At 35.4% G+C, this 27,704-nt stretch overlaps 1 protein-coding gene across 1 annotated transcript in view; it reads right to left on the reverse strand.

Moving 5' to 3' along the window:
* Positions 1 to 263: 263 nt before the first annotated feature.
* The window catches only part of LOC106882529 (uncharacterized), a 33,901-nt gene continuing 6,460 nt past the window's right edge, over positions 264 to 27,704 (reverse strand). The window contains exons 2-4 of the mRNA XM_089346820.1: positions 23,173 to 23,292; positions 11,860 to 11,995; positions 264 to 1,462 (exon numbers count right to left, since the gene is read on the reverse strand). Of these exons, the coding sequence (XP_089202946.1) occupies positions 1,026 to 1,462; positions 11,860 to 11,995; positions 23,173 to 23,241 (642 nt within the window). The 5' untranslated portion in view covers positions 23,242 to 23,292 and the 3' untranslated portion in view covers positions 264 to 1,025. The remainder of the gene's footprint in view (positions 1,463 to 11,859; positions 11,996 to 23,172; positions 23,293 to 27,704) is intronic.

Here is a 27,704-nt window from a genome sequence, read left to right on the forward strand (position 1 = left end):
AATTATTTTATCAAAAATTCTGTTTCTCTTAAGTGATGGATTTTCATCACATATTGAGTTATTGGTGGAAGGATATGTAGTAGGTCTACACATTGATTTAAACTCAGGACTTGCTTATAAACAACAGGAGTTTAGACAAATTATGTAATGATGTTACAAAAATTTGTCCACTAAAATTATATGTAAACAATCTCCTAGATTTTTGAGAGATGTCACTACAGATCACTCTAAATCAGAGTTGTTCTGGAGTGTATTAGCGGAGATCAGCTTTACTGAAACAGACAGTGTGAAAGTCAGGAGCTTTGCAATATGAATAGCAAATCATAATGACAAGCACATGCTTTTATTCCTCAGAGTTTCCACAGTTGCAACTGTCAGAATGCTGAACTGTAAAAAGAACTGCCTTCAACAACATAGAACACTCACCACTTGCAGAGAAATATTCTTGTTTCTCTCATGACACATATATACTTCTAAAATGAATAAAACTTTCTGTTGTTACTCTGTTATATCTGGTTACTCTGTGATGTCTGATACAAGTTAATAATAAACAAATGATGAATCAAAAATTAATGGTTACTCTTCACAGTCATCCAAGTTTCTATTTATTCCATTCATCTTACTGTTAAAAATGTACACAGGACATAGATAACAGACAACATGTTTTACAGTACTTATTTTAATACTTTGTCTTGCTTGAGAAAACTTTAGTGCATGAAATAAGTATCAATAAAACACAACTGCCAAATCAATTCATAACACTTAGTCAATAGACAATATTAATAAAATGGTAATGAAAATATAAAGTTGTTACAGATGATTTGTGTCTGTATTTTAATCCATTATTTGCTCTGTATATCCACTCAAAAGTTTTAACATTTCATACCTCTTTACAAAATTGTTATTAGTTTTACAATTAATATATCAGATCAGATCAACTTGATGAAAAGCTGAAAAAAATTTATACTTATTTTCTAAATTTGAAAAACAGAGTATAACAACATTCCTTAATTTAAATGCATTACTCATTCCTGTTTATTTCCAGTATAAGCTGTAATAATTTGATACGGCTTAATTCCATATTTTCCATGACTGATTTTAATATTTTCAAACTTACTTTGTTGGAGTGCATTCAAATACTTTTGAATATCTGCGTCACCATATCGTAAAATACCTATAGTTTTCATATATTTAAGGTATCTTTGATTAAGTATTGTAACCATAAAACAGCCAGGTTTTAAAACGCGATATAACTCTTGAGCACTTTTATTAAGATCTGGCCAAAAATAGAAAGTGTTGCAGTGAAAAAGTCGATCAAAAGAATTTGATTCAAATGGCATTTCCATAACATTCCCTAGATGTAGTTCCACTTGTTTTTTGACGATGCCTTCACTCAGTATTTTGGTAGCCTCTTCTAGAATGTAAGGTGAAAGATCCAATCCAACTACTTTTCCATTACCATCTAAAAAGCAAACATAGACATCTTAAGAAAATTTTAAGCTAATTTAGTAACCATCAATTTAGATAAAAATTGATAAAATTTCAATTTATAGCTGTAATAAACACCACAAATCACTAAATTTTGTGAAGAATCAATTATCAATATAACATTTTGTTAATGAATGAATTGGTTTGATATTTAAAATACCTCTTTTTATTAACAAATTATTACCTAAAACTAATAGAAAATATTCACTAAAGGTTAGCTGAATGTCAAGCATTGATAATGGAAAGTTTAAATGGCACACATGAAATATAAAGAAACAAAGGATATTAATTATGAAGTACAATGACACTTCACTACGTATTCTATATAGGTGCTGAAAAGGTTGCATGGATAGCAAGTTTACTTCACAACCAGAGGGTTTCCAATCCATTTCTGCAGTGTGGTTGTGTGACACCAATGCTTTGTGAGTGAAACTGGTTGATTGAAATTGTACAGAATTTCACCTTACAATTATAAGTGTCTTCCTTGAGTTAACCTACACCTTGTGAGTGAATTTGGTAGATGGAAACATATTATATAATATTTAGATTAGTGCTTCATCATGGGTTAGCTACCCGATGGACAGAAAGACCGATTTTATTTATGACACCCTCTTGCAGACTACCTCTTTGACGAATGACAGGGACCTTCTCTTTGTGGCTGCTGACTTCAATGGACATGTTGGACAACACACAGGAGGATTCCATGGTGTACATGGAGGCTACAGTTTTGGTTCCCGCAATGAGGAGGGAATTAGGTGGCTGGACGTTTCTACAGGACAACCTGCTGAGGGCCACTGACCAGATCTGTGGATGGTGCAAAGTCCCCTCTCGACCCAAAATAACGTCGTGGTGGAACAATGTTGTTGACAGGGTTATTAGAGAAAAGAAGCAGGCTTGGAAGGACTTGAAGAATGGTGGTAGCAGGGAATTGTATCAGACTGCCACAAGGGAAGCTAGGAGACAGGTTTACTTAGCCAGAGGGGAAGCAGATAAGAAAAAATTTGCCAATGTTCTGTGCCGTGAGGATCAAAGACTTGAGGTGTTTCATGTTACTAGTGGCTCGTGTTTCTAGGATCCATGTGTGAGAAACTCTATCAAAAGCCTTTCAGTAATAGATCCAGACCAAACTTAGACCTTTGTTCTTTCTGCAGCTGTCTTCAGTTACGGCTTTATTGAGCATTAGTTGATCTTTACAGCTGTATGAACCCTTGCAGTATCCCTTCTGCTCTTCTGGTAACAGGTTGGTTTCTTCCAGATGCTTGCTCATTCTCTGCAATATTATTGCAGTAAATGCTTTGTAAATTGTAGGGAGATAAGTTATTGGTCTGTAATTTTGTGGGTTTACTGTTTCAGTGGATTTGGGAATTAGGATAGTTTTTCATTTTGTGAGCCATTCAGGCATTGTCTCTGGCTCTGCTAGTATGTTATTAAATTTCTCATCTTGCTTTTTGTGTGTTCCAATCAGATATTTTAATCAGACGTTGGGGATCTTATCATGCCTGGGTGCCTTCCAGTTGCTTAGTTTTTGCAGTGCCTGGGTTCCTCTTCAGTTGTTAAAGGGGTCCAGAGTTGTTCAGATGCTGAGTTCATTGTTTTGATAGACCTTTTCTGAGATTGTTCCTTCACCAACCATATTTCTTTCCAAAATTCTTTCACTTCTTCTGCTGCTGGTGCTGCATTGATGTCTATTTTATTTTTGCTAAGTTCTTGGTAGAATCTTTTGGGGTTGGAGTTAAAGAAATGTTGGCGTTTCTCATACTTTGTGCTTTGGTGATCTTGCTTTAGCCGTTCTTTTATCTCAGGTATACCTTTTTCTGTAATTTTGTATTTACGCAGTATTTTTGTTCTCTTCTTATCTACTAGTTTCGTTAAGGATTGACAGATCTTTTCTCTTGTTTCCTATTTTTTTCTGGTTATTATTTATCCACAAGGTTTGTTTGGGTGGTAGTACTCCTGTTTGGTGTGTTTGAGGGAGTATCCAGCTTTTTTTGTGGCCACAGTGGCTGCTGGAAGAATGGTGGTAGCAGGGAATTGTATCAGACTGCCAGAAGGGAAGCTAGGAGACAGGTTTACTAAGCCAGATGGGAAGCAGATAAGAAAAAATTTGCCAATGTTCTGCGTCATGAGGACCAAAGACTTGAGGTATTTCGTGTTGCAAGACAGTGTGTGAGAGAGAATTGTGATGTTGTAGGAGAGAAATGTGTCTGCATGGATGATGGTTCACTTGCACTAACCGAAGCTGCAAAGAGAGAGGTTTGGAGATGCCACTATGAAAGGTTGCTCAATATAAAATGAATGGGAGAAAGAGAGTCTGCCAAATGTCAGCTATCCAAGTTGACAGTACCTTGAAAGATAAAGCAATTAAGATTATGAAGACAGGGAAAGCCCCCGGTCCATCAGGAATCACTGCAGAGATGCTCAAAATATCTGGCAGCGTCGGCTATAGCCTAGTCACCCGTATTGTTAACCAGGTGATACACGAAGGAGTCATACCCAATGACTGGTGTAGCAGCACCATAGTCAACTGCTACAAAGGTAAAGGTGATGCTTAAGACACAAACAATTACAGAGGTATCAAGTTGTTGGACCAGGCTTATGAAGGTCACTGAGAGGGTCAAAGCACAACTAATTAGGGAGAGAATCAGTTTAGATAAGATGCAGTTTGGGTTCGTGCCAGGGAAAAACACTACTGATGCTATATTTCTGGTAAGACAACTGCAGGAGAAATACCTAGCCAAAGATAAACCTCTGTACCTGGCTTTTGTTGACATGAAGAAAGCCTTTGACAGGGTCCCACGATCACTTATCTGGTGGTCAATGAGGAAACTAGGGATAGATGATTGGTTAGTGAGAGCTGTGCAAGCCATGTACAGGCATGTTGTCAGTAAGGTGAGGGTTGGTAATGAGTACAGTGAAGAATTCCGGGTAGAGGTAGGGGTCCACCAAGGTTCAGTCCTCAGCCCCCTCCTATTTATCATAGTCCTCTAGGCAATAACAGAGAAATTCAAGACAGGATACCCCTGGGAGCTCCTCTATGCTGATGACTTTGCTCTAATTGCTGAGTCACTATCAGAACTAGAGAAGTTTCAGGTGTGGAAGCAAGGACTAGAATCGAAGGGCCTTAGAGTCAATCTAGTAAAGTCCAAAGTCCTAATAAGTAGGAAGGCAGACAACCACAAATCCCTTCAGGTAGATGGCCCTGCTCGATCTGTAGAAAAGGCATAGGTAGAAACTCTATGAGATGTACCTGTGTAAGCTATGGACACATAGGAGGTGCGGCAATATCAAAGGAAGGCTAACTAGGAAGTTAGTTTTTGTATGTGGCAGATGCTCAGGAGCAATAAACATTGAAAATGTGCTGAGAACAACTTCCGCTACATTCCAGGGAGAAAAACTAGGAGTAGTTGATAGCTTCTGTTATCTAGGTGATCAAGTCAGTAGCGGGGGAGGGTGCACTGAAAGTGTAGCTGCTAGAATAAGAATAGCCTGGGCAAAGTTCAGAGAGCTCTTACCTCTGCTGGTGACAAAGGGCCTCTCCCTCTGAGTAAAAGGTAGACTGTATGACGCATGTGTATGAACAGCCATGCTAGATGACAGTGAAACATGGGCCGTGACTTCTGAAGACATGCGTAGGCTCGCAAGGGATGAAGCCAGTATGCTTCGATGGATGAGTAATGTCAGTGTGCATACTTGACAGAGTGTAAGTGCCTTGAGAGAAAAGTTGAACCTAAGAAGCATCAGTTGTGGTGTGCAAGAGAGACGACTGCACTGGTATGGTCATGTAGCAAGAATGGATGAGGATAGGTGTGTGAAAAAGTGCCACACCCTAGCAGGTGAGGGAGCCTGTGGAAGAGGTAGACCCAGGAAGACCTGGGATGAGGTGCTGAAGCACGACCTTCGAACATTAGGTTTCACCGAGGCAATGACTAGTGACTGAGACCTTTGGAAATATGCAGTGCGTGAGAAGACCCGGCAAGCCAAGTGAGACCATAACTCATGGCCCTATGCCAGGGGTGTAACCAGCCCACTTATGCGTACCTTTCTTTCATTGGGCACTCAACTCTGCTTGTGAAGACCTGTTGAGGCAAGTGAAATCGAAATCAAATCAAATTCGCAAATTCTATGACTGCCAGATCAGATTGAGCCTGATGCAGCCATCTGGTTCACCAGTCCTCAGTCAACTCATCAAACCCATGCTAGCATGGAAAGTGGACGTTAAATGATGATGATGATGATATATATATCTTGTCTGTTGAAAATTTATATTTCGTGTTCATGAAGACAGCACTGTATATAAATTGATGTAATGATTACATTGTTCAATTAAATGGACCTAACGAGGAATGAAATTCTGATGAACATGTTTGAGGCATCAACACCCAAACAATTTGAAACTATATGTTCTAGCAGAAAAGAACAGAAACACTGGAATTGAACCCTAAGCATAAGAGATATTAAAATTTGGAGCAGAGTTCAATTCTCAAGAGGGGAGAAGATAGGGGAAACTGATTCTAAAAAGGGGTGAACAACTGGCAGGTCGCGTTGGTAGCAGTTCACTGTCAGTCGTTGATACAGAGTGCTGAGTTTCGTGTAATAATTAGTAATAGTAGTGTGTCGTGTATATACTTTCTTCTCCACACATATATATATACATACACACATATATACATACACACATATATACACACACATATATATACACACGTATATACCCACACATATACACACACACTCATATATACATTGAGATATATATTCACACATATATATACACATACAAATCTATACACACACACATATATACACACATATATACGCACACACATATATACATATACACACATATATATATACACACATACATATATACACACATATACACACACATATACACACATATATATACACATATATATACACATATATTTACACACATACATGCACACTCATATATATATGTACACACATACACATATACACACACATACATACACATGTATATATACACACACACACATAAACATATGTATACACACACACACATATATTCCATTTATAATATACACACATATATACACACACATATATATACACACGTATATACCCACACATATACACACACACTCATATATACATTGAGATATATATTCACACATATATATACACATACAAATCTATACACACACACATATATACACACATATACGCACACACATATACATATACACACATATATATATACACACATATATATATACACACATATACACACACATATATACACACATATACACACACATATACACACATATATATACACATATATATACACACATATATTTACACACATACATGCACACTCATATATATATGTACACACATACACATATACACACACATACATACACATGTATATATATACACACACACACATAAACATATGTATACACACACACACTTATATTCCATTTATAATTGTAGATGGGTGTGAAAGTGAAATTTTACTGTATATTTTTCAGTTGCAATGCTCCTACCTAGGCAGTTTTCTTAGTGGCAATTTTCCCACATGGACAATGTTCCTAGTGGAAATTATCCCAGTGGAAATTTTCCCAATACATACATACATACATACATACATACCGTGCATTAGCACGGTATGTATGTATGTATGTATGTATGTATGTATGTATGTATGTATGTATGTACATACAGACATACACAAAACAGGCTTTGTATAGTTTCTGTCCATCAAATTCACTCACAAGGCAGTATAGAAGATATATAGACTATATATAGAAGACACTTGCTCAAGGTGTAAAGTAGTGAGAATGAACTTGAAACCACATAGTTGAGAAACAAACGACTGAAGGTATTTGATTCATTGTTCAAGATAAAAACAATAATAATAAAAATAATTTTAAAAATTCATAATCAAAGCTTATTGGCCTGGAACCATGTCAATGCGATGAAAAATGGAGTTGACCCAAAGTGCCAATTCTGCAATGATGAGATTGAAGCAATGGACCACATAATCACTGGATGTAAAGTTTTTGCACCAGTGGAATATAAATCAAGATATGACAGAGTTGGCCAATATCTAGACTGGTTAATATGCCAGCATTATAAAATCAAAACTGCTGACAAATGATATAAGCACTACCCTGAGGCCATAACTGAGGGAGAAACTGTAACAATTCTTGGGGACTTTTAGTACAAACAGACAGAACCATCAAAGCCAATATTGTTGTGAAAGACCAAAACAATAAAGTCTGTTTATTGATCAACATCAGCATTCTCTGTGATCATAAGATCTCGGCAAAAGAATTTAAAAACCTCAGAAAATTTAAAGATTTGTTCATTGAAATTGAAAAAATGTGGCCTCTCAAAGTGGTTATGATACCAGTGATTGTAGAACTTGGAATGATCAAAAAAAGAAACTGAAAATTATTTGAAAATGACCCCTGGTTTACCATCGATGCAAGAAATGCAAAAGATTGTTTTAACTGGTACATCACATGTATTGAGAAGAGCATTGTCGCTGTGAATTCTTTCTTTTTTCTTTTTTTTCTGTCTTCTTTTGTTTTCTTTTTTCTATCTTTCTTTTTTCCTTTGTTTTCTCCTTTTTTTCTGTTACCTGGCTTTGTAAATGAACAATCTGGGGGTGTTTGTTTTAATGGCTATCAATGTATACAGTGATTTGCTTTGCCCAAGGTGTTGTAAATACACTTGGCAAGAAATGGAAAAAAATTTCAAAGAAAAACTAATAATAATAATAATAACAACTACAATAATAATGAAGCTAGTATGCTTCGTTGGATGTGCAATGTCAGTGTGTGTGTACAACAGAGAGTAAGCATCTTGAGAGAAAAGCTGGGCATAAGAGACATCAGATGTGGTGTGCAAGAGAGATGGCTGCAATGATATGGTCATTTGATGTGGACAAAAACAGCTGTGTAAAAAAGTACCGATCTCTAACTGTGGAGGGAATCTGTGGTAGAGGCAGACCCAGGAAGACATGGGACTAGTTGGTGAAGCATGATATTCGAATGTTGGGCCTCATAGAGTGACCGAGACCTTTGGTGATATACTGTGGTTGAGAAGACCCATGAAGCCCAGTGAAACCATAGTTGTGGCTGATGCTGGTATCAGGAACAGGCACCCATGCTGGTGGCATGTAAAAAAGCACCCTTTGAACATTGGGCCTCATGGAAGTGATAAATGATAAGTGATAAACGATAAGACCTTTGGCAATACACTGTGTGTAAAAAGACTCATCAAACCAAGTGAAATCATAGTTGTGGCCGATGCCAGTGTCACATAACTGGTACCTATGCCAATGGCTTCTAAAAAAGCACCCATTACACTCTTGGAGTAGGACACCCAGCCATAGAAACCATGCTAAATCAGATTGGGACCTGGAGCAGCTCTCCAGCTTACCAGTTTCAGTCAAACCCATGCCCGCATGGAAAGCAGATGCTAAATAATGATGATAATAATGATTGGTGCATTGGGAACTGTAAGCAAAGGTATAGACAAATGGTTGAAGGAGATTTGAATAGAATGTTCTGTAGAGTTTCTACAGAAAGTTTGCCTCTTACAAACAGGAAAGTTAATCAGGTGGGTTCTAAGTACTTGAAAGACTATTGAAAGCTAGTGGATATCTAAGGTTACAGGTAATAACCTGCTACCCACATTCTACCAGGAATAAGACTGAATCTGATTCAAATCAATTATAGTTATAATAATAATCTAAAATTTTGGCACAAGGACAGCAAGATCAGGGGAGTGGTTGAATCAATTACATTGACCCCAGTACTCAACTGGTACTTATTTTATCGACCCTGAAAAGATAAATGGCAAAACTGACATTGGCAGAATTTGAACTTAGAATATAAAGACATGAAATGCCGCTAAACATTTTGCCTGGTGATTCTCAGCTCGCCGAATAATAATAATAATAATAATAATAATAATAATAATAATAATAATAATAATACACTAGATAAAGCCAATGATAAAGCCAATGAAATAAGAGAACTAGACGAAAGCCAACCATATAAGTATTTAGGAGTCAATGCTTTCTAATTGATGTATCAATACCAGCAGATGACAACGTTTCTCTAAAAGAAATGGAAAAACTTTCAAAATACAAAGACCTGGAAATAGAGATAACTCGAATGTGGAATCTAAAAACAGAAACAATTCCTATCATAGTAGGTGCCTTAGGTATAATAAAAAAATATTCAGACAAATACATAACAAAAACACCAGGACTTACAAATATATATAACATACAGAAAATTGCACTACTGGGTACTGCACACATTCTACGCAAAACACTTTCAATACAGTAAACATAAGAGCACCACAGCAAACCACAGCACATACCCAAGGCGCACAGAGCTGCGCTCGGTAGTGAAGTGAAAGCACGTTATAAAAATAAAACTACTGAATAATAATAATAATAATAATAATAATAATAATAATAATAGTAATAGTAATAGTAATAGTAATAATAATAATAATAATAATAATAATAATAATAATAATAATAATAATAATAATAATAATAATAATATACTACAGACAGTACACGGCTTTACCAAGGAAATAGAAATGAAATTCGGATTAGAAAAATGTGCCAAAGCAACCCTGAAAAGAGGAAAATTAGTTAAAAGTAGCAATATAACACTAGATAAAGCCAATGAAATAAGAGAACTAGACGAAAGCCAACCATATAAGTATTTAGGAGTCAATGAACTAGATAGGATACAACATACACAAATGAAAGAAAAAATAAAGAAAGAGTACTACAGACGAGTTAGATCAATACTAAAAACAGAGCTCAATGCTAAAAACAAGATAATGGGTATCAACACTTTAGCTGTCCCAGTTATAAGCTACAGCTACAACATCCTTAACTGGACACTAAACGAACTATGTAAAATAGACAGGAAAACAAGAAAAATAATGACAGGATATAGGATGCACCACCCAAAATCTGACATAGAAAGGCTATATATACAACGCACAGAAGGTGGCAGGGGTCTTATACAGCTAGAAAACTATTATAAAATAACCACCATAGGACTGCAAAAATACCTACTCCAGAAGCAAGGGAAACTAATACAAATAGCCACAAAACACGAGCAAAACAAAAAACTGTTTTCAGTATTTAAGGAAGCTGACAAATACAAACAAGAAATCAATCTACCTAACAAATACGAAGAAGAAGAAGAAGAAGAAGAAGAAACAACAAAAGCTATAAAACAAATGAAATCCAAACTAAAACTAGAACAGCAACGGACCATGATAAAACGATGGCAAGAAAAGCCCCTACATGGTAAATACTGGGCTAAACTAAATGCGAAAGAAATAGACAGAGAAAAATCCCAGCGATGGCTGAGAAGCTCAGGACTCAAAGCAGAGACTGAAGGATTTTTAATTGCTGCACAAGACCAAAGCCTCCCCACCAGAAATTACCAAAAACACATAATGAAAAGAAATATAACAAGTAACTGTAGAATATGTGGAGATCGACAAGAAACAATAAATCATATTATCTCTGGCTGCCCAGTCCTGGCTAAGAAGGAATATATTCACAGACACGACAGAGCTCGGACCTATATACACTGGAAGCTATGCCAACATTATGGAATAGCAACAGAAAAAAGATGGTATAAACACACGCCAGAAAAGGTCACAGAAAACGAGAAAGCAACCATACTCTGGGATATGCCAATACACACAGATAGAGAAATTAAGGCAAATAGACCAGATATAGTTGTCAAAGATCATGAAGGAAAAAAATGCCTTCTAATTGATGTTTCAATACCAGCAGATGACAACGTTTCTCTAAAAGAAATGGAAAAACTTTCAAAATACAAAGACCTGGAAATAGAGATAACTCGAATGTGGAATCTAAAAACAGAAACAATTCCTATCATAGTAGGTGCCTTAGGTATAATAAAAAAATATTCAGACAAATACATAACAAAAACACCAGGACTTACAAATATATATAACATACAGAAAATTGCACTACTGGGTACTGCACACATTCTACGCAAAACACTTTCAATACAGTAAACATAAGAGCACCACAGCAAACCACAGCACATACCCAAGGCGCACAGAGCTGCGCTCGGTAGTGAAGTGAAAGCACGTTATAAAAATAAAACTACTGAATAATAACAACAACAACAACAACAACAACAACAACAACAACAACAACAACAACAACAACAATAACAATAATAATAATAATAATAATAATAATAATAATAATAATAATAATAATAGTGGAGGAGGAGGTGATAATGGAAACAAGATAAAAAGAGATTCTTTTAAGATAGCTAGAAGCAGACTTACTTTTAATTATATTGTAGGCTGCTTGAAGTCCAATACCTGGTCCAAAACCAACCTCAAGAACATTATGGTTAGGATGAAGCTGACAGTTTTCAACAGCTAATAACTCCATATGTCTCCATTTCTCTGTTAATATGCGCTGATGGTAATATCAAAAAAATCATTATAATGTTAATCCTCAAAAGAGAGAAGTGCAATACCTAAAACAGAAGAATGCTGGAAAAAACGTCTTGGGTATTTAGTTTCATCCCTTTACATTCTGATTAAAAATTTCACCAATGTTGACTTCATTTTTCATTGCATGTAAATCATGAAAATAAATCATTATGTTAGGTAAAAGCTCATCAGAGGGGTAGAAAAGAAATATCGTTAGGTTATTAGGTGTTGTGTTTTCAATTCATCTCAGCAGATGAGATTTTGCCAAACATAATGATTTAATAATTGCTATTTTAATTTTTAGGCTTGATTGAAACTGCTGTAAGAGAATATGTTGGATTTTTGCAGATAATAGATTTTTATTAAATGCTATATCTCCATTTTCTTAATTTTCTGTTAAATGATTATAAACCATGATTTATTTTTAAACCTATTATTTTATGAATAAATTTTATTGCCACTAATTGTAACTGAAGGTGCTGAAGCATCTATATTGCAAAAAATAAGAGTTTAAAAATTTCAATGCTGTAAGAAGCATGTAATATATATACACTGACAGAGGAGATAACTATCCCAGGAGTGTCTCTAGGATCACTAGATTAGACTAGTTTTGCCTGTCAGTTGTAGGCTCGTCAATAGTGACTACTCCAATGCTTTATGGTTTGGCTAAATCCAGCAGTCAGTATATATATATATATTTTTTTTTTTTTAATATCTCCTGTCATTGTATATATTGCATGCTTTTTATGGCATTAAGAGTTTTTATCTCTTATTTCTTGCAATATGACTCTCAGCACTCTCAGACACAATTAGTGACGATAAAATGTTTCCTTTATGATATGATATTGTGCCTAGCTGTTTATATTAATTTTTAATATATGCATTAGCATTTCACTAAATCAGCCATAAATTTTTGTGGTAAAAATATATATATATACTGACAACCAGATTTAGTAGTTTGAGTCATAACTACTGACGAGCCTACAATTGATAGATGAAACTAGTCTAGCTAGACTAGTGATCCTAGAGATGCTCATGGGGCAGTTATCTCCCCTGTCAGTGTATATATATTGCGCGCTTCTTACATCATTAAGAGTTTTAACTCTTAATTTTTGCAATATAGGTCACAATTAGTGACGGTAAACTTTTCCTTTATGGTATTATATTGCACCTAGTTGTTTATATTAATTTGTGTGTGTGTGTGTGTGGGTGGGTGTATACGTTTACTCATACTTATATAGAACATAGGAAGCAGAGAAAATAAATTAAAATTTCTATCTATCAGATTTTAAAAATTGTTACAGGTCACAAATTTAAAGGTGAGTAGTATCCAAAACAGGCAGAACTAGTTATTTCAGTTAAGGAAGTGAAGGAAATCAGCAAAAAAAATGAGCAACTGGAAGGCCCCGGGACCAGATGGAGTTCAAGGCTACTGGATCAAAAGATTTGGTGAATGTCTTGCACGAATAGCTGTGCAACTCAACACCTTGTTAAATGCCGGCCAAGTAGCACCAGAGTGGTTGACATTGGGTAGGACAGTGATGTGCCTGAAAAACATTGAAAAAGGCAATAGGGTAGACAATTACAGGCTGATATCCTGTTTGCCACTTATGTGGAAGTTATTGACTGGAATACTCGCAGAGTCAATGTATGAACATGTGGAAAAATTGGCGTCCTGCCGCATGAGCAGAATGGTTGCAAGTGTAACTGCAGAAGTACAAAGGATCAACTCCTGATAGACAAAACTGTACTTAGAGACTGCAAGAGAAGGAAAAGTAACTTAGCTATGTCATGGATCGATTATCATAAGGCGTACAATATGATCTCACGTTCTTGGATTATGGAATGTATGAACCTATTCGATATTGCATTGAATGTTGAGTGATTGCTTGGAAAAATTATGGTGAATTGGAGGACAGGCCTGACAGCATATAGAAGTTTAGGGACAGTAGAAATCAGGAGGGCATCTTCCAAGGCAACTGCCTGTCCCCACTGATCTTTGTACTGTGCTTGATACCACTAACACTGATTCTGAGGAAAGCAAAAGCTGGGTACATATTCAAAAGCCACCAGCAAAAAGTCAACTATTTGTTATTCATAGATGACCTCAAACTTTATGGTAAAGATGAAGCCCAAGTCAGTTCCCTCGTTGATATGGTGTATACCTTCAGTGCTGATATCAGAATGGAGTTCAGACTGAGAAAGTGTGGTGTGTTAGTCTTGAAGAGAGGCAAAATCAAATGTATGGATGGGCTAACAATACCGTTTGGGGAAGTTATGAAGCATATAGAAGAGACGGGCTATAAGTACTTAAGGCTACTAGAAATGGATAAATTGATGGAGAAAGAAATGACAGAATACTTTAAGATGGAGTACTTGCACAGACTGAGACAGATCCTTAAGTTGAAATTAAACGGACAGAATAAGATTGAAGCTATCAACATCTGGGTGGTTTCACTCCTTAGATATGGAGCAGGGGTAATTGTATGGACAGTAGACGAACTAAACAGCTTAGACAGAAAGACAAGGAAGTTGCTAACTAGATATGGGACACTCCACCCAAAAAGGGACACCAAGAAAAAGAGGGAGAAGAAGACTTATTGGATGTGAACACAGCATTAGAGCAGAAGAAAACAACATAACATGGTATGTAAAAAATGCCACAAGACTGCTATTATTAGAAGTAGGAAGGTCAGACTTGTGTAGGATGAAAGATTGCAAAGATAAAGCTCTATACAAGAAATTGAAAACGAATGAAACTGAAAATAGGTGGGTAAAGAAAAGAATGCATGGTCAATTTCATAGGGATGTTGAAGATAAGACAGACAGAGAAAAAAGATGGATGTGGATGACTAAAAGTGATTTAAAACCGGAAACGGAGGCTCTAATCTGTGCTGCCCAAGAGAAAGCAGTAAGAACAAACTACATAAAATACAGAATAGACAACACAGCAGAAAGTGATAAGTGCAGAATCTATGGACAAAATGGTGAAACTGTATGGCATATTACCAGGCAATATATGCCACTATTCCAGAAGGAGTATAGGAGATGCTACGGCAATATAGCAAGGTTTGTCCAACAAGTATGGACTTGACAGAGCAAAAAATTGGTACGACCACAAACCTGAAGGCATCGTCGAAAATAGAAATGCAAAGATCCTGTGGGATCCTGATTCACTGCGGCCATGAGATACAAAATAGGAAGCCAGACATAATCTTAATTGAAAAAGAAAACAAACTATGCTGGATCATAGAGATAGCATGCCCAGCTGACAACAAGGTATGCGATAAGGAAGAAAGAAAAGTTGAGAGATATGACAGGTTAGCTTGGGGGATTAAACAGTTGTGGTCAATGAAAAAGGTGGTAGTAGTACATGAAACAAATAGAGGCTGCAATAAGGATGGAGCACTTGCAGAAAACAGCACTACTTGGAACAGCTTGAATACTCCTGAAGGTGCTTGAAAAATAAGAGGTGTTACCTTAGTTCACTGGTAATGAATAGCCGACACCATAGTACATCTCCAGCTTTAGAAGCTGTGCAAAGGCAATAATAATAATAATAATAATAATCTTTTCTACTCTCGGCACAAGGCCCAAAATTTTTGGGGAGTGGGGCCAGTCAATTAGATCGAGCTCAAAAGGATGAAAGGCAAAGTCGACCTTGGCGTAATTTGAACTCAGAATGTAAAGATAGATGAAATATCGCTAATCATTTCACCTAGTGTGCTAATGTTTCTGCCAGCTCCCCGCCTTAAAATAATAATAATAATAATAATACTATGTGCAAAACCAAATATATGACACCCTATGCATAATACCAACTTGAACTTCTAACTTGTTTCTTGAGGTCTCCGGATGAAACTTAGTCAACTTGTACTAATACAAAGTAAAAGTCAAACAAATAATAATAATAATAATTAAACTGTGTGCAAAACCAAATATGTGATACCCTAGGCATAATACCAACTTGAACTTCTAACTTGTTGTCTCTTGCAGTCTCTGTACAACTTGTACAAATACAAAGTAAAAGTTAAATATATAATAATAATAATAATAATAATAATAAACAGTGGCTTTCATGGCTTCTCATCTTAAGTGATTGGAAGTGTTATCATGTACATTGTTTTGTCTTGGTATAAAATATGGGCTACAGTAAATATTCTGCTCAACACCACAGATTTGCACATAGTATTGTTCTAGAGAATGTTTGAGAAAACATAAGAAAATTATAAGTTTGTTTTAAAATTTGAAATTACATAGACAGTATTTTATGTAGGATATGGGCAGTGGCTTTCATGGCTTCTCATCTGTCTTGGTATAAAAGATGGGCTACAGCAAATATTCTGCTCAATACCACAAATTTGCTTGTCAGTTGTTTGACCTTAGTAGCTGATGATATGTGCATCTCTGATGACGAGTAGAAGTAGTGAGGGAGCATCATAGCCATGTGTTGAGGGGAGTTCTTTGGGGTTTGAATAATTCACCTCTGGAAATATGGGTCTATCATTCAACATCTTTAAACAAACCTTATTCAGGGACCTTTAGAGTGGGATTGATTGATGAAAATTCTAACTGGATCCCACCTGCAAGTTCATGCAATATTTATATTGATATGAGAACACCATGTCGGGCACATATGGTTGAGATGCATGTGCCTGGTGTACACTTATCAGACGGGTATAATGGGTATACTGGGATTCATATATTTTACCCCAGTGTAACTTTGATGGCATGCACTGCTCTTTCGCTCAATCATAACAACAACAACAACAATAATACATCTCACTCCTTTGGAACTTCATTCAAACTGACAGAAAGATAGATGTGAATAGGCCAGACATTATATTGAAAGACTTCAGACTAAAAATCATGCCTCCCCACTGATATGACTGTCCCAATCGACATAAATGTATTTGTCAAGACCTACCAAAAACTAAGCAAGTATAAAGATCTTGAAATAGAAATTGGCAAAATGTGGAACCTCAAGACTAAAACAATACCTGTTGTCATAGATGCTCTAAGAATGATAGCAAAAGGGGCTGATTCCTACTTAGCTCAGATACCAGGAAACCCCAAAATGGCAGAAATTCAAAAGATAGTGCTCATGGGAACTGCCCATATACTATGTAAAATATTGTCTCTGTAATCTCAAATTTTAAAACAAACTCATAATTTTGTTATGTTTTCTTAAACATTCTCTCAAACAATACTATGTGCAAAACTAAATATATAACACCCTAAGCATAACACCAACATGAACTTCTAACTTGTCTCTCGAGGTCTCTGGGTGAGACTTGGAGCCAACTTGTACAAATACAAAGCAAAAGTCAAACATATAATAATAATAATAATAATAATAATAATAATAATAATAATAATAACAACAACCACAATAATAATGATAATAATAATAGCTTTAACATTCAGACTGACAAAGTAATAGAAGCTGATTTAGTAGTAGTAGATAAAGAGAATAGAAAGTGCCAGATAATTAACTTTACAGTCCTAAATGATGAGAAAATCAATATGAAAGGTATAGAGAAAATAGCAAGTTACCAGGACCTAGCCATTGAATTGCAGAGACTATGGATAGTGTGGATAAAATGTGTCCCAGTTGTTATAGATGCATTAGGAACTATCACTAAAGATTCAAACAGATGGATAGAGGAAATAAGCATAAAACCCAGTTTAGTGCAGCTCCAGAAAACAGTGTTATTAGGGACAGCTGGGATACTTAGGAGGGTTCTTGGTATCTAAGGTTACTTGTCGCCTGATGTTAGGAATTTTTCTTTTTCAACAGTATAATCTGTTGTGAGTACATATGTAGCAACAACAATAACAGCAGCAGCAGCAGCAGCAGCAGCAGCAGCAGCAGCAGCAACAACAACAACAACAACAACAACAACAACAATAACAACTACAGTAATAATAATAATAATAATTCTGTGATACATTTGACAAAACAACAGACTATCTCGTCTTGGATGTCCTGTGCTGACACCAAACAAATACAAAAATTGCCACAATAGGGTTGGACAGTATTTAAATTGGAAAATATGTAAACAATACAAAATCAACACTCCTCCTTTCTGGTATGAACATCATCTTGAGCCAGTCATTGAAGGTGAAAATGTCACTATCCCTTGGGATTTTCCACTCAACACTGACAGAACGATCCAGGCTAATCAACCAGACATAGTCATTAAAGACACGGAAGAAAATACTTGTAGACAAATAGATGTAAGTGTTCCCACTGATAAAAATATATCCATAAAGGAATTTGATAAACTAAGTAAATATAAGGATGTGGAAATTGAAATACAAAAGATGTGGCATTTTAAAGCTAGAACTGTTCCTGTTATTGTGGTTACCCTAGATATGTTAAGAAATGGATATCAGAAACATCTAGATAGTGTTCCAGGAGAACCATGTTTCAGAGAAATTCAAAAGATTGTGTTAACAAGTACTGCCCACATCCTTAGAAAAACCTTATCAATTTAAATGCCTGCTTTGTATTACATGAAGATATTTCGCTACTGCCCCTGCCACTTCCCCTCCCCAAGCTTTCAGTCATACTGTAACATCTCTTATCCTTCACTCACTCTAGGACGCTGGATGTGTCTTGGCAAGTGATTGTAACAAATATGCAGATTAAAAGTAAATAATAATAATAATGGTTTCAAATTTTGCCACATGGGCAACCACTTTGGTGGGGGGGATGAGTTGATTACATCAACACCAGTGTTCCACTGGTACTTAATTTATCAACCCCGAAAGGATGAAAGGCAAAGTCACCTTGGTGGAATTTGAAGTCAGAATGTAGTGACAGGTGAAATACTGCTAAGTATTTTGCCCAGCATGCTAACAATTCTGCCAGCTCACCGCCTTAAATGAAGATAATAATAATAATAATAATAATAATAATAATAATAATAATAATAATAATAACAATTGGTCGCTGACGATATGTGTTTTGTGGCTGACAATATGTGCTTGGTGGCTGACGATATGTGTTTGGTGGCTGACAAAATGTGCATCTCTGATCACGAGCAGAAGTAGTGGGGGAGCATATGCCCTGATGCAGTACCAGGCAGTGGCTCTCATGGTTTCTGATCTTAATTGATTGAAAGTGTTATCATGTACGTTGTTTTGTCTTGGTATAAAAGATGGGCTATAGCAAATATTCTGCTTAATACCACAGATTTGCTTGTCAGTTGTTTGACCTTAACCAGTTGAGCATGTCCCTTGGTGGCCGACGATATGTGCATCTCTGATCACGAGCAGAAGTAGTGGGGGAGCATCATAGCCATGTGTTGAGAGGAGTTCTTTGGGGTTTGAATAATTCACCTTTGGAAACATGGGTGTTTTGCTCAACATCCTTAAACAAACCTTATTCAGGGACCTTTTGAGCAGGATGGGCTACTCGACCTGAAAAAAATTCTAACTGGGCCCCACCTGCGAGGTCATGCACTGTTTATCTTGATATGAGATCACCATGTCGCACACATATGGTTGTGATGCATGTGCCTGGTGTACCCTTATCAGACGGGTAGTCATGATGGGTCTATAATCTTTGTATATTTTACCCCAGTGTCACTTTGATGGCATGCACTGCTCTCTCACTCAATAATAATAATAATAATGCTCTGATGCAGTACCAGGCAGTGGCTTTCATGGCTTTTGATCTTAACTGATTGGAAGTGTTATTATGTACCTTATTTTATCTTGGTATAAAAGATGGGCTACAGCAAATATTCTGCTCAATACCACAAATTTGCTTGTCAGTTGTTTGACCCTAACCAGTTGAGCATGTCCCTTAGTAGCTGATAATATGTGCACCTCTGATGACGAGCAGAAGTAATGAGGGAGCATCATAGCCATATGTTGAGAGGAATTCTTTGGGGTTTGAATAATTCACCTTTGGAAACATGGGTAGATAAAGTGATGAAGGCCAGGAAAGTCCCTGGCCCATCAGAAATCACCTCTGAAATGCTCAAAATATTTGGCAGTGTGGGTTATCACCTATATAGTTAACCAGATTATATACGAAGGAGTCATATTCAATGATTGGTGTAGCAGCATCATAGTCAACTACAAAGGTAAAGGTGACACCTTAGACAGAAATAACTACAGAGATATCAAATTGTTGGATCAGGTGATGAAAGTTATGGAGAGAGTCATAGCCCAACTAATTAGGAAGAGAGTTAGAGATGCAGTTTGGTTTTGTGACAGGGTGAAGTACCACTGATGCTATATTTCTGATGGGGCAGCTGCAGGAGAAGTAACCAGCCAAAAATAAACCTCTGTACTTGGCTTTTGTTGACATGGAGAAAGTCTTTGACAAAGTTTCCTGCTCCCTTATCTGGTGGTCAATGTAGAAACTAGAGATAGATGAGTGGTTGATGAGAGCTGTACAAGCTATGTACAGGGATGCTGTTAGTAAGGCGAGGGTTGGTAACAAGTATAGTGATGAATTCAGGGTACAAGTAAGGTTCAGCAAGGATCAGTCCTTAGCCCCCTCTTGTTCATCATAGTTCTCCTGACAATCACAGAGGAATTTAAGATAGGCTGCCCCTGGGAGGTCCTCTATGCTGATGACCTTGTTCTTATAGATGAATCACTTCTAGAACAAGAGAAGAAATTTCAGGTTTGGAAGCAAGGTCTTAGAGTTAATTTAGCAAAAATCAAAGTCTTAGTAAATAGGAAAGAGGACAACTCACAAATCCCTTCAGTTAGATGGCTCTGCTTGATATGTAGAAAAGGCATATGTAGAAACTCCATAAGATATACCTGGTACAAGTTATAGACACACAAGAAGTTCACCAATATCAGAGGAAGGTTAAGAGGGAAAATATTGTGTGTGGACGTACAATAATCACTAGAAATGTACAGAAAATAGACTCCATCATATACCAGGAGGTGGGGAATACATAGAAGTAGTTGATAGCTTCCATTTTCTAGGTGACCAAGTCAACAGTGAAGATGGATGCTCTGAAAGCTTGGCTGCTTGAATAAGAATAGGCTGGGCAAAGTTCAGAGAACTCCTACCTCTGTTGGCAGCTAAGGGCCTATCCCTCAGAGTGGGAGGCAGATTGTATGATGCCTGTGTGCAAACAGTCATGTTACTTGGCAGTGAAACATGGGCTGTGACCACTGAGGATATGCGTAGACTTGAAAGAAATGAACCTAGTATGTGTAAGTGTCTTGAGAGAAAAGTTGGTCATAAGAGGCATCAGATGTAGTATGCAAGAGAGATGACTGTGATGATATGGCCATGTGATGCACATGGACAAGGATAGTCATGTAAAGAAGTGCCAATATCTAACTGTGAAGGAAACATATGGAAGAGGTAAACCCAGGAAGATGAGGTGATGAAGCATGATCTTCGAATATTGGGCCTTATGGAGGTGATGATAAGTGACTGAGACCTTTGGTGATATGCCATGCTTGAGAAGACTCATCAAGCCAAGTGAAATCATAGTTGTGGCTGATGCTGATGTCATGTAACTGGTATCCTTGCTGGTGGCAGATAAAAGCACCCATAACACTCTTGGAGTGGTTGGCATTAGGAAGGACATCCAGTCTGGAACTTGGTACCACTCTTCAGTTTACCAGTTCCAATCAAACTGTCTAACCCATACCAGCATGGGAAGAAGATGCTAAACAATGATGATGAGGATTTTGTAATTTTACATGCTTGCACAACAGTATCCAAAGTTTTACACTTACATATCTCTTTTTAGATTAGTGTTCACTATATTACTCTTCAAGCAAATATTTTTAACATTTCCAAGCCAGTGTTGTATGATGCTAAAAAGTTACTTAATATGATTAAAAAGTGGAAGTTGTTTCTACTCTTTTGTTCTTTACTTGTTTCAATCATTGGATTGTACCATGCTGGGGCACCATCTTAAAGGGTTTAGTGGAACAAATTGACCTCAGTACTTATTTTAAAGTGTATTACTTATTTCAATGCTCTCTTTTTGCAGAAGAACCACTTGTTGTCAAGTGTTGAGGATACACACACACACACACACACACACACACACACACACACAACAGACATCCAACTAGTTTCCATCAACCAAATTCACCAGCAAGGTCACCCTGGGTATACAGTAGAAGATAATTGCTCAAGGTGAGGTAGAATTTTACTGAAACCAAGTGATTGTGAAGTAAACTTCTGAAACATCCAGTCATGCTTATGCCAATGAAAATTTCTTTACAAGCCTTCAACTTCCTGTTGCCTAATAACATGTTAAATGAACTTTAGTTCATACTTAGAAGTAATTATTCTCTGGGAAATAAGAGAAAAAATTAGTAAAATATATGTTGTATAAGATATTTGAATCTTCAAATTAAAAAATTATATACACATGAAAAATTATTTTTTTAGGTTTTTGTAAAATAAAAGAAGAAAAACAGAATTTTTTTTAATGGAGACTTTCATAAATAAGAAATTAATAATTTTTTTACACAAAATGAAATAAAAGGAGAATAAAATGAAAAAGTTTACTAGGAAACACCAAAATATTTTGTTTGCTGAGGCTAAAAATAATGCATGTTAGATCACAAACAAGATTAAAATGACTATGAGTATAGATTTTCTAGTTTAGTTTGTAAAATGTAAAATATCAGTTATGTTAACTTTTATGGGAAGAAAAAACGGTTTTGTTGAAATAAAAAGTATGTAGATGAAAAAAAAAAGCATGTAGATGAAATAAAAAGCATGTAGCATACACCAAACACTTGACCAGCCTTAGCAAAAAAGGACTAAATGCATCAACAACTAGCATGAGATTAGTCTCCAACTACTGTCCCACAGGTAGGCTGTCACACAACTTTACCTTTTCTATTGCTACTGTGATGGCTTCTGCATGTCATACCAACCAGCTATGAAGAGCTGTATAAACTTATTCCAAATTCAGTTAAGGATTAGGAAAGAAATATTATTTAAAATTATTTTCACAACATTTTATTAGGATATTGCAGTAAAAACAATATCTTTAGAAAATACAAAAGGTTGTTTGGTTAAATTTCTAATTCCACTACATCGATCTAGCATATTAATAAAAATAAGAGGCATTTAAATTGATATAAATAGTGTAGTTGTTAGTGAAAATATTTGTTATGAAAAGTGATGAATAAATGAATACGTACCTTAACAAACCTACCCATAAAAGTTTTTTGTGGTAAACAGGAATTTTTAGCAAGTGATTCAATAATCATTTTGATCTTTTTGAATTGGGTGTACTTTTTATTTTACTGGTAGGTTTCAAGCTAGGAAAATATTTACTGAATTTAGTTATGTAAAAATGGAATAAGACAAATATTTAAGAGAATATTTTTGAAGAATATATAAAATGTTTAAAAGTTTTTAAATACTTTTAACTTTATACGAAATAATACACATGAAATGGATATTTAACAGCTTAAATTGTTAATCAGGAACTGACATTTATCCATGTTATGGAAACTTTCAAATTTGGAGTCTTCTTTGATCATAAAAACTACATACTAATTTTTTATAATACATTTAAAATTTCAAATTCTCATCACAGAAGTTGGCATATTCATATAAGGCTAAAATTATAGTAAGTTCATCATTAAATGATACCTACTGTATGATCAAAAATATGAAGAAATATATTATACATGTATTACTATGATTATTAATAAAAATATCTACCACTAAACTACATTAGGAATGTGGTCAACAATAGTTAGGAGAGAAACTGAAGGTAGTTGGCATGTTAACAAAAATGTAGTAAAACTGGGCCTCACTACTTATCAAAGTATAGTTGAAGCAAAATACTTCTGAGCAATAGAAAATTAGTAGTTTTCAAAAATGCTAGAATGAAAGTTGTAAAACTTCTCTTTTTTGAGTATAAAGGACATATAGTATAACATTTTAGTTTGATGACTAGTGAAAAGTGCAACAAACTGAGCAAAAAGGTACATTGCATTTCATTTATGATATATTCAAAGCTGTAAAAATAGTACAAATTTCAAATATGGTTTTTAAATTTTGGATGATTCCTGATAGAATTCATTTGTTTTATTCGATTATATCTGTTTTTAAAGTAATATTGTCAACTTTTATAAGTTAAAAATGTAAAAGTAGTAGTAATTTAACTTAAAGCATGATTTTTGTTTATGTTTATCTTTGTAATAAAACAATATGAAGTATAAAATTCACCTTACCTGCTGAGTTGTTATATATCTGATAACTAACTTTAAAAAGGCTTACATGAAGAATGAAATAAGAAAATATAAAAGCTTCTTAATTAATGATTAATTGTGCTCAAAGGTATTTGAGGTATTCAGCAACCCATTCATTGAAACAGACATGCTGTATGATCACACAACATTAGGAAAGGCTCATCAGGTCATCCATTTTGCAGAAACTGTTTGTTAAAAACTTTATGCTACAGACAAGATTTATGACTTCACTTATTCTTATAATTTGAAGTCATATTTTTTCACAGAAGGGATGATGTGAAAAGGAGGATAGGAGGAAGATGCATCAGATCTGTTTTTGTGGTAGTGCAGAATAGAATCAGTTTTAAATAAAGAATATAAACTGAAATTGGTGGTTACAAAAAATAAATGGAAAATTACAGGTTATAAAACCATTGGAGAATTTAGTTCTCATTAAGAAGCTGGTGAGGGATAATGTCTAGTATGTGAATCTACTAGCAAAGTTTACTAATTTGTATTAAGTGCTAACAAACTGTTCTATGTGATATATACTCTCTTTCTTTAGTGCCTTAATGACCTGTTTACCATTATCTCTAACCACATAAATACACCTGTGAAAATATCAATGAGCAAGTCATAATAAGTATATATTCTCCAAATTGAAATAATGGCAACCTAGACACCAAGACATACCAAGAAAAATCCTGTACGGTTTTATATTTTTCTTACCAATAAAAACTGATGGTATGTGATTCATCTTCCTTTGTTTACAATGAGAAGTACAGCCACAAAAAGTTTCACAGTGTTTGCAGTTACCTTCATCCAAGACATTTTTTTTTTGTATGGCTTGCTGTGGTATGATTTAGGTTCAATAGTGAATTTTGGAAAGCAACTGCTGACTAGTAAGGAAACAATATACTGCGTGGCACCTTGGGCAAGTATCTTCTACTATATTTTTGGGCCGACCAAAGCCTTGTGAGTGGATCTGGTAGACGGAAATTGAAAGAAGCCTGTCGTATATATGTATATATATATATATATAGTATTAGGGAAAAGAACCCTAATACTATATATTTATATATATTTTATACTGTGAAACTTAATTTAATTTTAATTTTTAATAAATTGATTTTAATTGAGTTTTTACCTGTAATTTTGGATTTTATCCCTAATATTATTATTATATATATATATATATGTGTGTGTGTGTGTGTGTATGTTTGTGTGTCTGTGTTTGTCCCCCCCAAACATTGATTGACAACCGATGCTGGTGTGTTTATGTCCCCATAACTTAGCTGTTCGGCCAAAGAGACCAATAGAATAAGTACTAGGTTTACAAATAATCAGTCCTGGGGTCCGATTTGCTCGACTAAAGGTGGTGCTCCAGCATGGCTGCAGTCAAATGACTGAAACAAGTAAAAGAGTATGCAAACTTTTTATATAAATCTGCCAGAAATGAAAACAAGTCATGCTGTGCTTCTTTCATTACCTCCTGACATACATGAATGTATCCATGACCTGTAGACATTTGTAAAGAAATTGAGACACCTGGTCTCGAAACAAATTAACTTCATAAAATTTGCCGTCATAATGAAAATATGAGGATCTGTATGACTTTCATTGAATTCTGTTCTTACAGAAGACCTTCAGACACCAGTAGAAGTAACATTCTTGTTTCTTGTTCCTTATGGATTTATCTTTCAAAAGTTATCAAAATTAGGAATTGTGTTTCACTACATGTAGGTGTGAAACCGGTAAAGTATAATTCATGATAAAAATTTAGTCTCATTCTGATAAAAATACCAGTGACTTCAGAGCAAAACATCTCATTACAGGCCTCCTACATTTAGCATCTTTGTCTGTCACTCACCCCAACTCCATTTGTTGTTTTAGTTTCCTTTGACCATTGTGACTGATGTGAGGATATATTGATTTCTTTATATGTAATGCAGAATGAACTTTCAAACACTAAAGACAAACAGAACGACTAAGTAAAGATTCTGTTACAGCAAGAAAGTAGAAACAATGTTGGATAATTTAGAAAACTTCAAACTGTATACATAAAATAAACAAAATGACTCTAGCTCATGTTGAATGATTTGGAACAAATTCAACAGCATCAAACATTAAAGTGTTATTCACACACACAAAAAGTATATATACAAAGTCATGTGGAATATTATATGTACTGATGACTATCATAGAAAAATGTAAATGATTTTAACACTTTGTTGCACATCAAGTTGAACAATAAATATAACTTACTTCTGTAATGCTGTCCTAAATATGGTGATACACTTGATTGAAAAAAATGAGTAGCATTTAGTTGTTGAGTATAATACACACCTTTAATATTTAGGTTAAAAATCTGAAAAAGTACTTGTTATAGTGGAAAATTCTGGTATCAATATTACTGTAGTGGCAAATCTAATCCCACAAACAGCAAAGGCAAGCTCATATAATGTGTAGTAGATACACACTAAATTCTCAACCAAGAACTGAAATTTCAGTTTTCAGAATTTATTAGTGTCATCTCACAAATTCACTACCATCTTAGGTGACACAGAGTTCAATTTAGATAGCTCATCCAATCCCTTTGGCCTAGTTCAACTTTGGTACAGCTATAGATTTGAGACAACAACAGAAAAAAAAAAATTCTCTTTTCTCAGTAACTGTTAGAGTTAACTTCTCTTTTTACTTTGCCACTTGCACACAACTGACATATCATTAATTTCAAATTTCATGCAATACTTTTCTCCTTCCACACAACTTTGTAGAGGACTTCTACATTTGCATTCCAACTTGCCATAATTGTGAAAAATGATTGAATAAAATCTATGATGTGGATGAACTTTCAAAACACGATTTCACATCAGGAATTTGACAAAACAAATTATATATATATATATATATATATATATATATATATATATATATATATATATGTATATAATGTGCAGTGCAGTGAATATATTGTCTTCTAAATTACGCAAAAATGGAAATAACACTGATATCTCATTTTAACAGATATATTTACCAAAATTATATAATTTTAGAGTAAATTTTTTCAATGAAATCACCATTGGCTTTAACCACGGCCTCCAGACGACTTCGGAATCTCCTGCAACTCTTCTGGATATTCTCCTTGTTTAAGTTGGTGAATGCTACCATACTCCTTGCTTTCAGTTCATCTTTGGTGTTACGAGGAGTTTTGCACCCACACATAATAACCAAGGGGGTTGCAGTGTTGTAGCCAGATGTTAGGAGTGATGTGGCTGCAGAAATTGTCTGACAGCCAGGACTGGGTTCTCCTGCTTGTGTGACATGGTGCAAAGTCCTGTTGCCAGACACAGGGTCTTCTAGCAGCCACCCTCTTGTCCCCAGGGCAGCACTACCTCCTTCAGGCACTTGATGTAGACCTCCATGTTGAGTCTGAGGCTGTGTGGGGAGATGAATGGAGGCATAACGTCACCATCGATAGTGATCACTCT

The sequence above is a fragment of the Octopus bimaculoides genome, unplaced genomic scaffold (genome assembly GCF_046866305.1).
Source record: "Octopus bimaculoides isolate indiv1 unplaced genomic scaffold, ASM4686630v1 contig182, whole genome shotgun sequence".
Classification (NCBI taxonomy): Eukaryota; Metazoa; Mollusca; class Cephalopoda; order Octopoda; family Octopodidae; genus Octopus; species Octopus bimaculoides.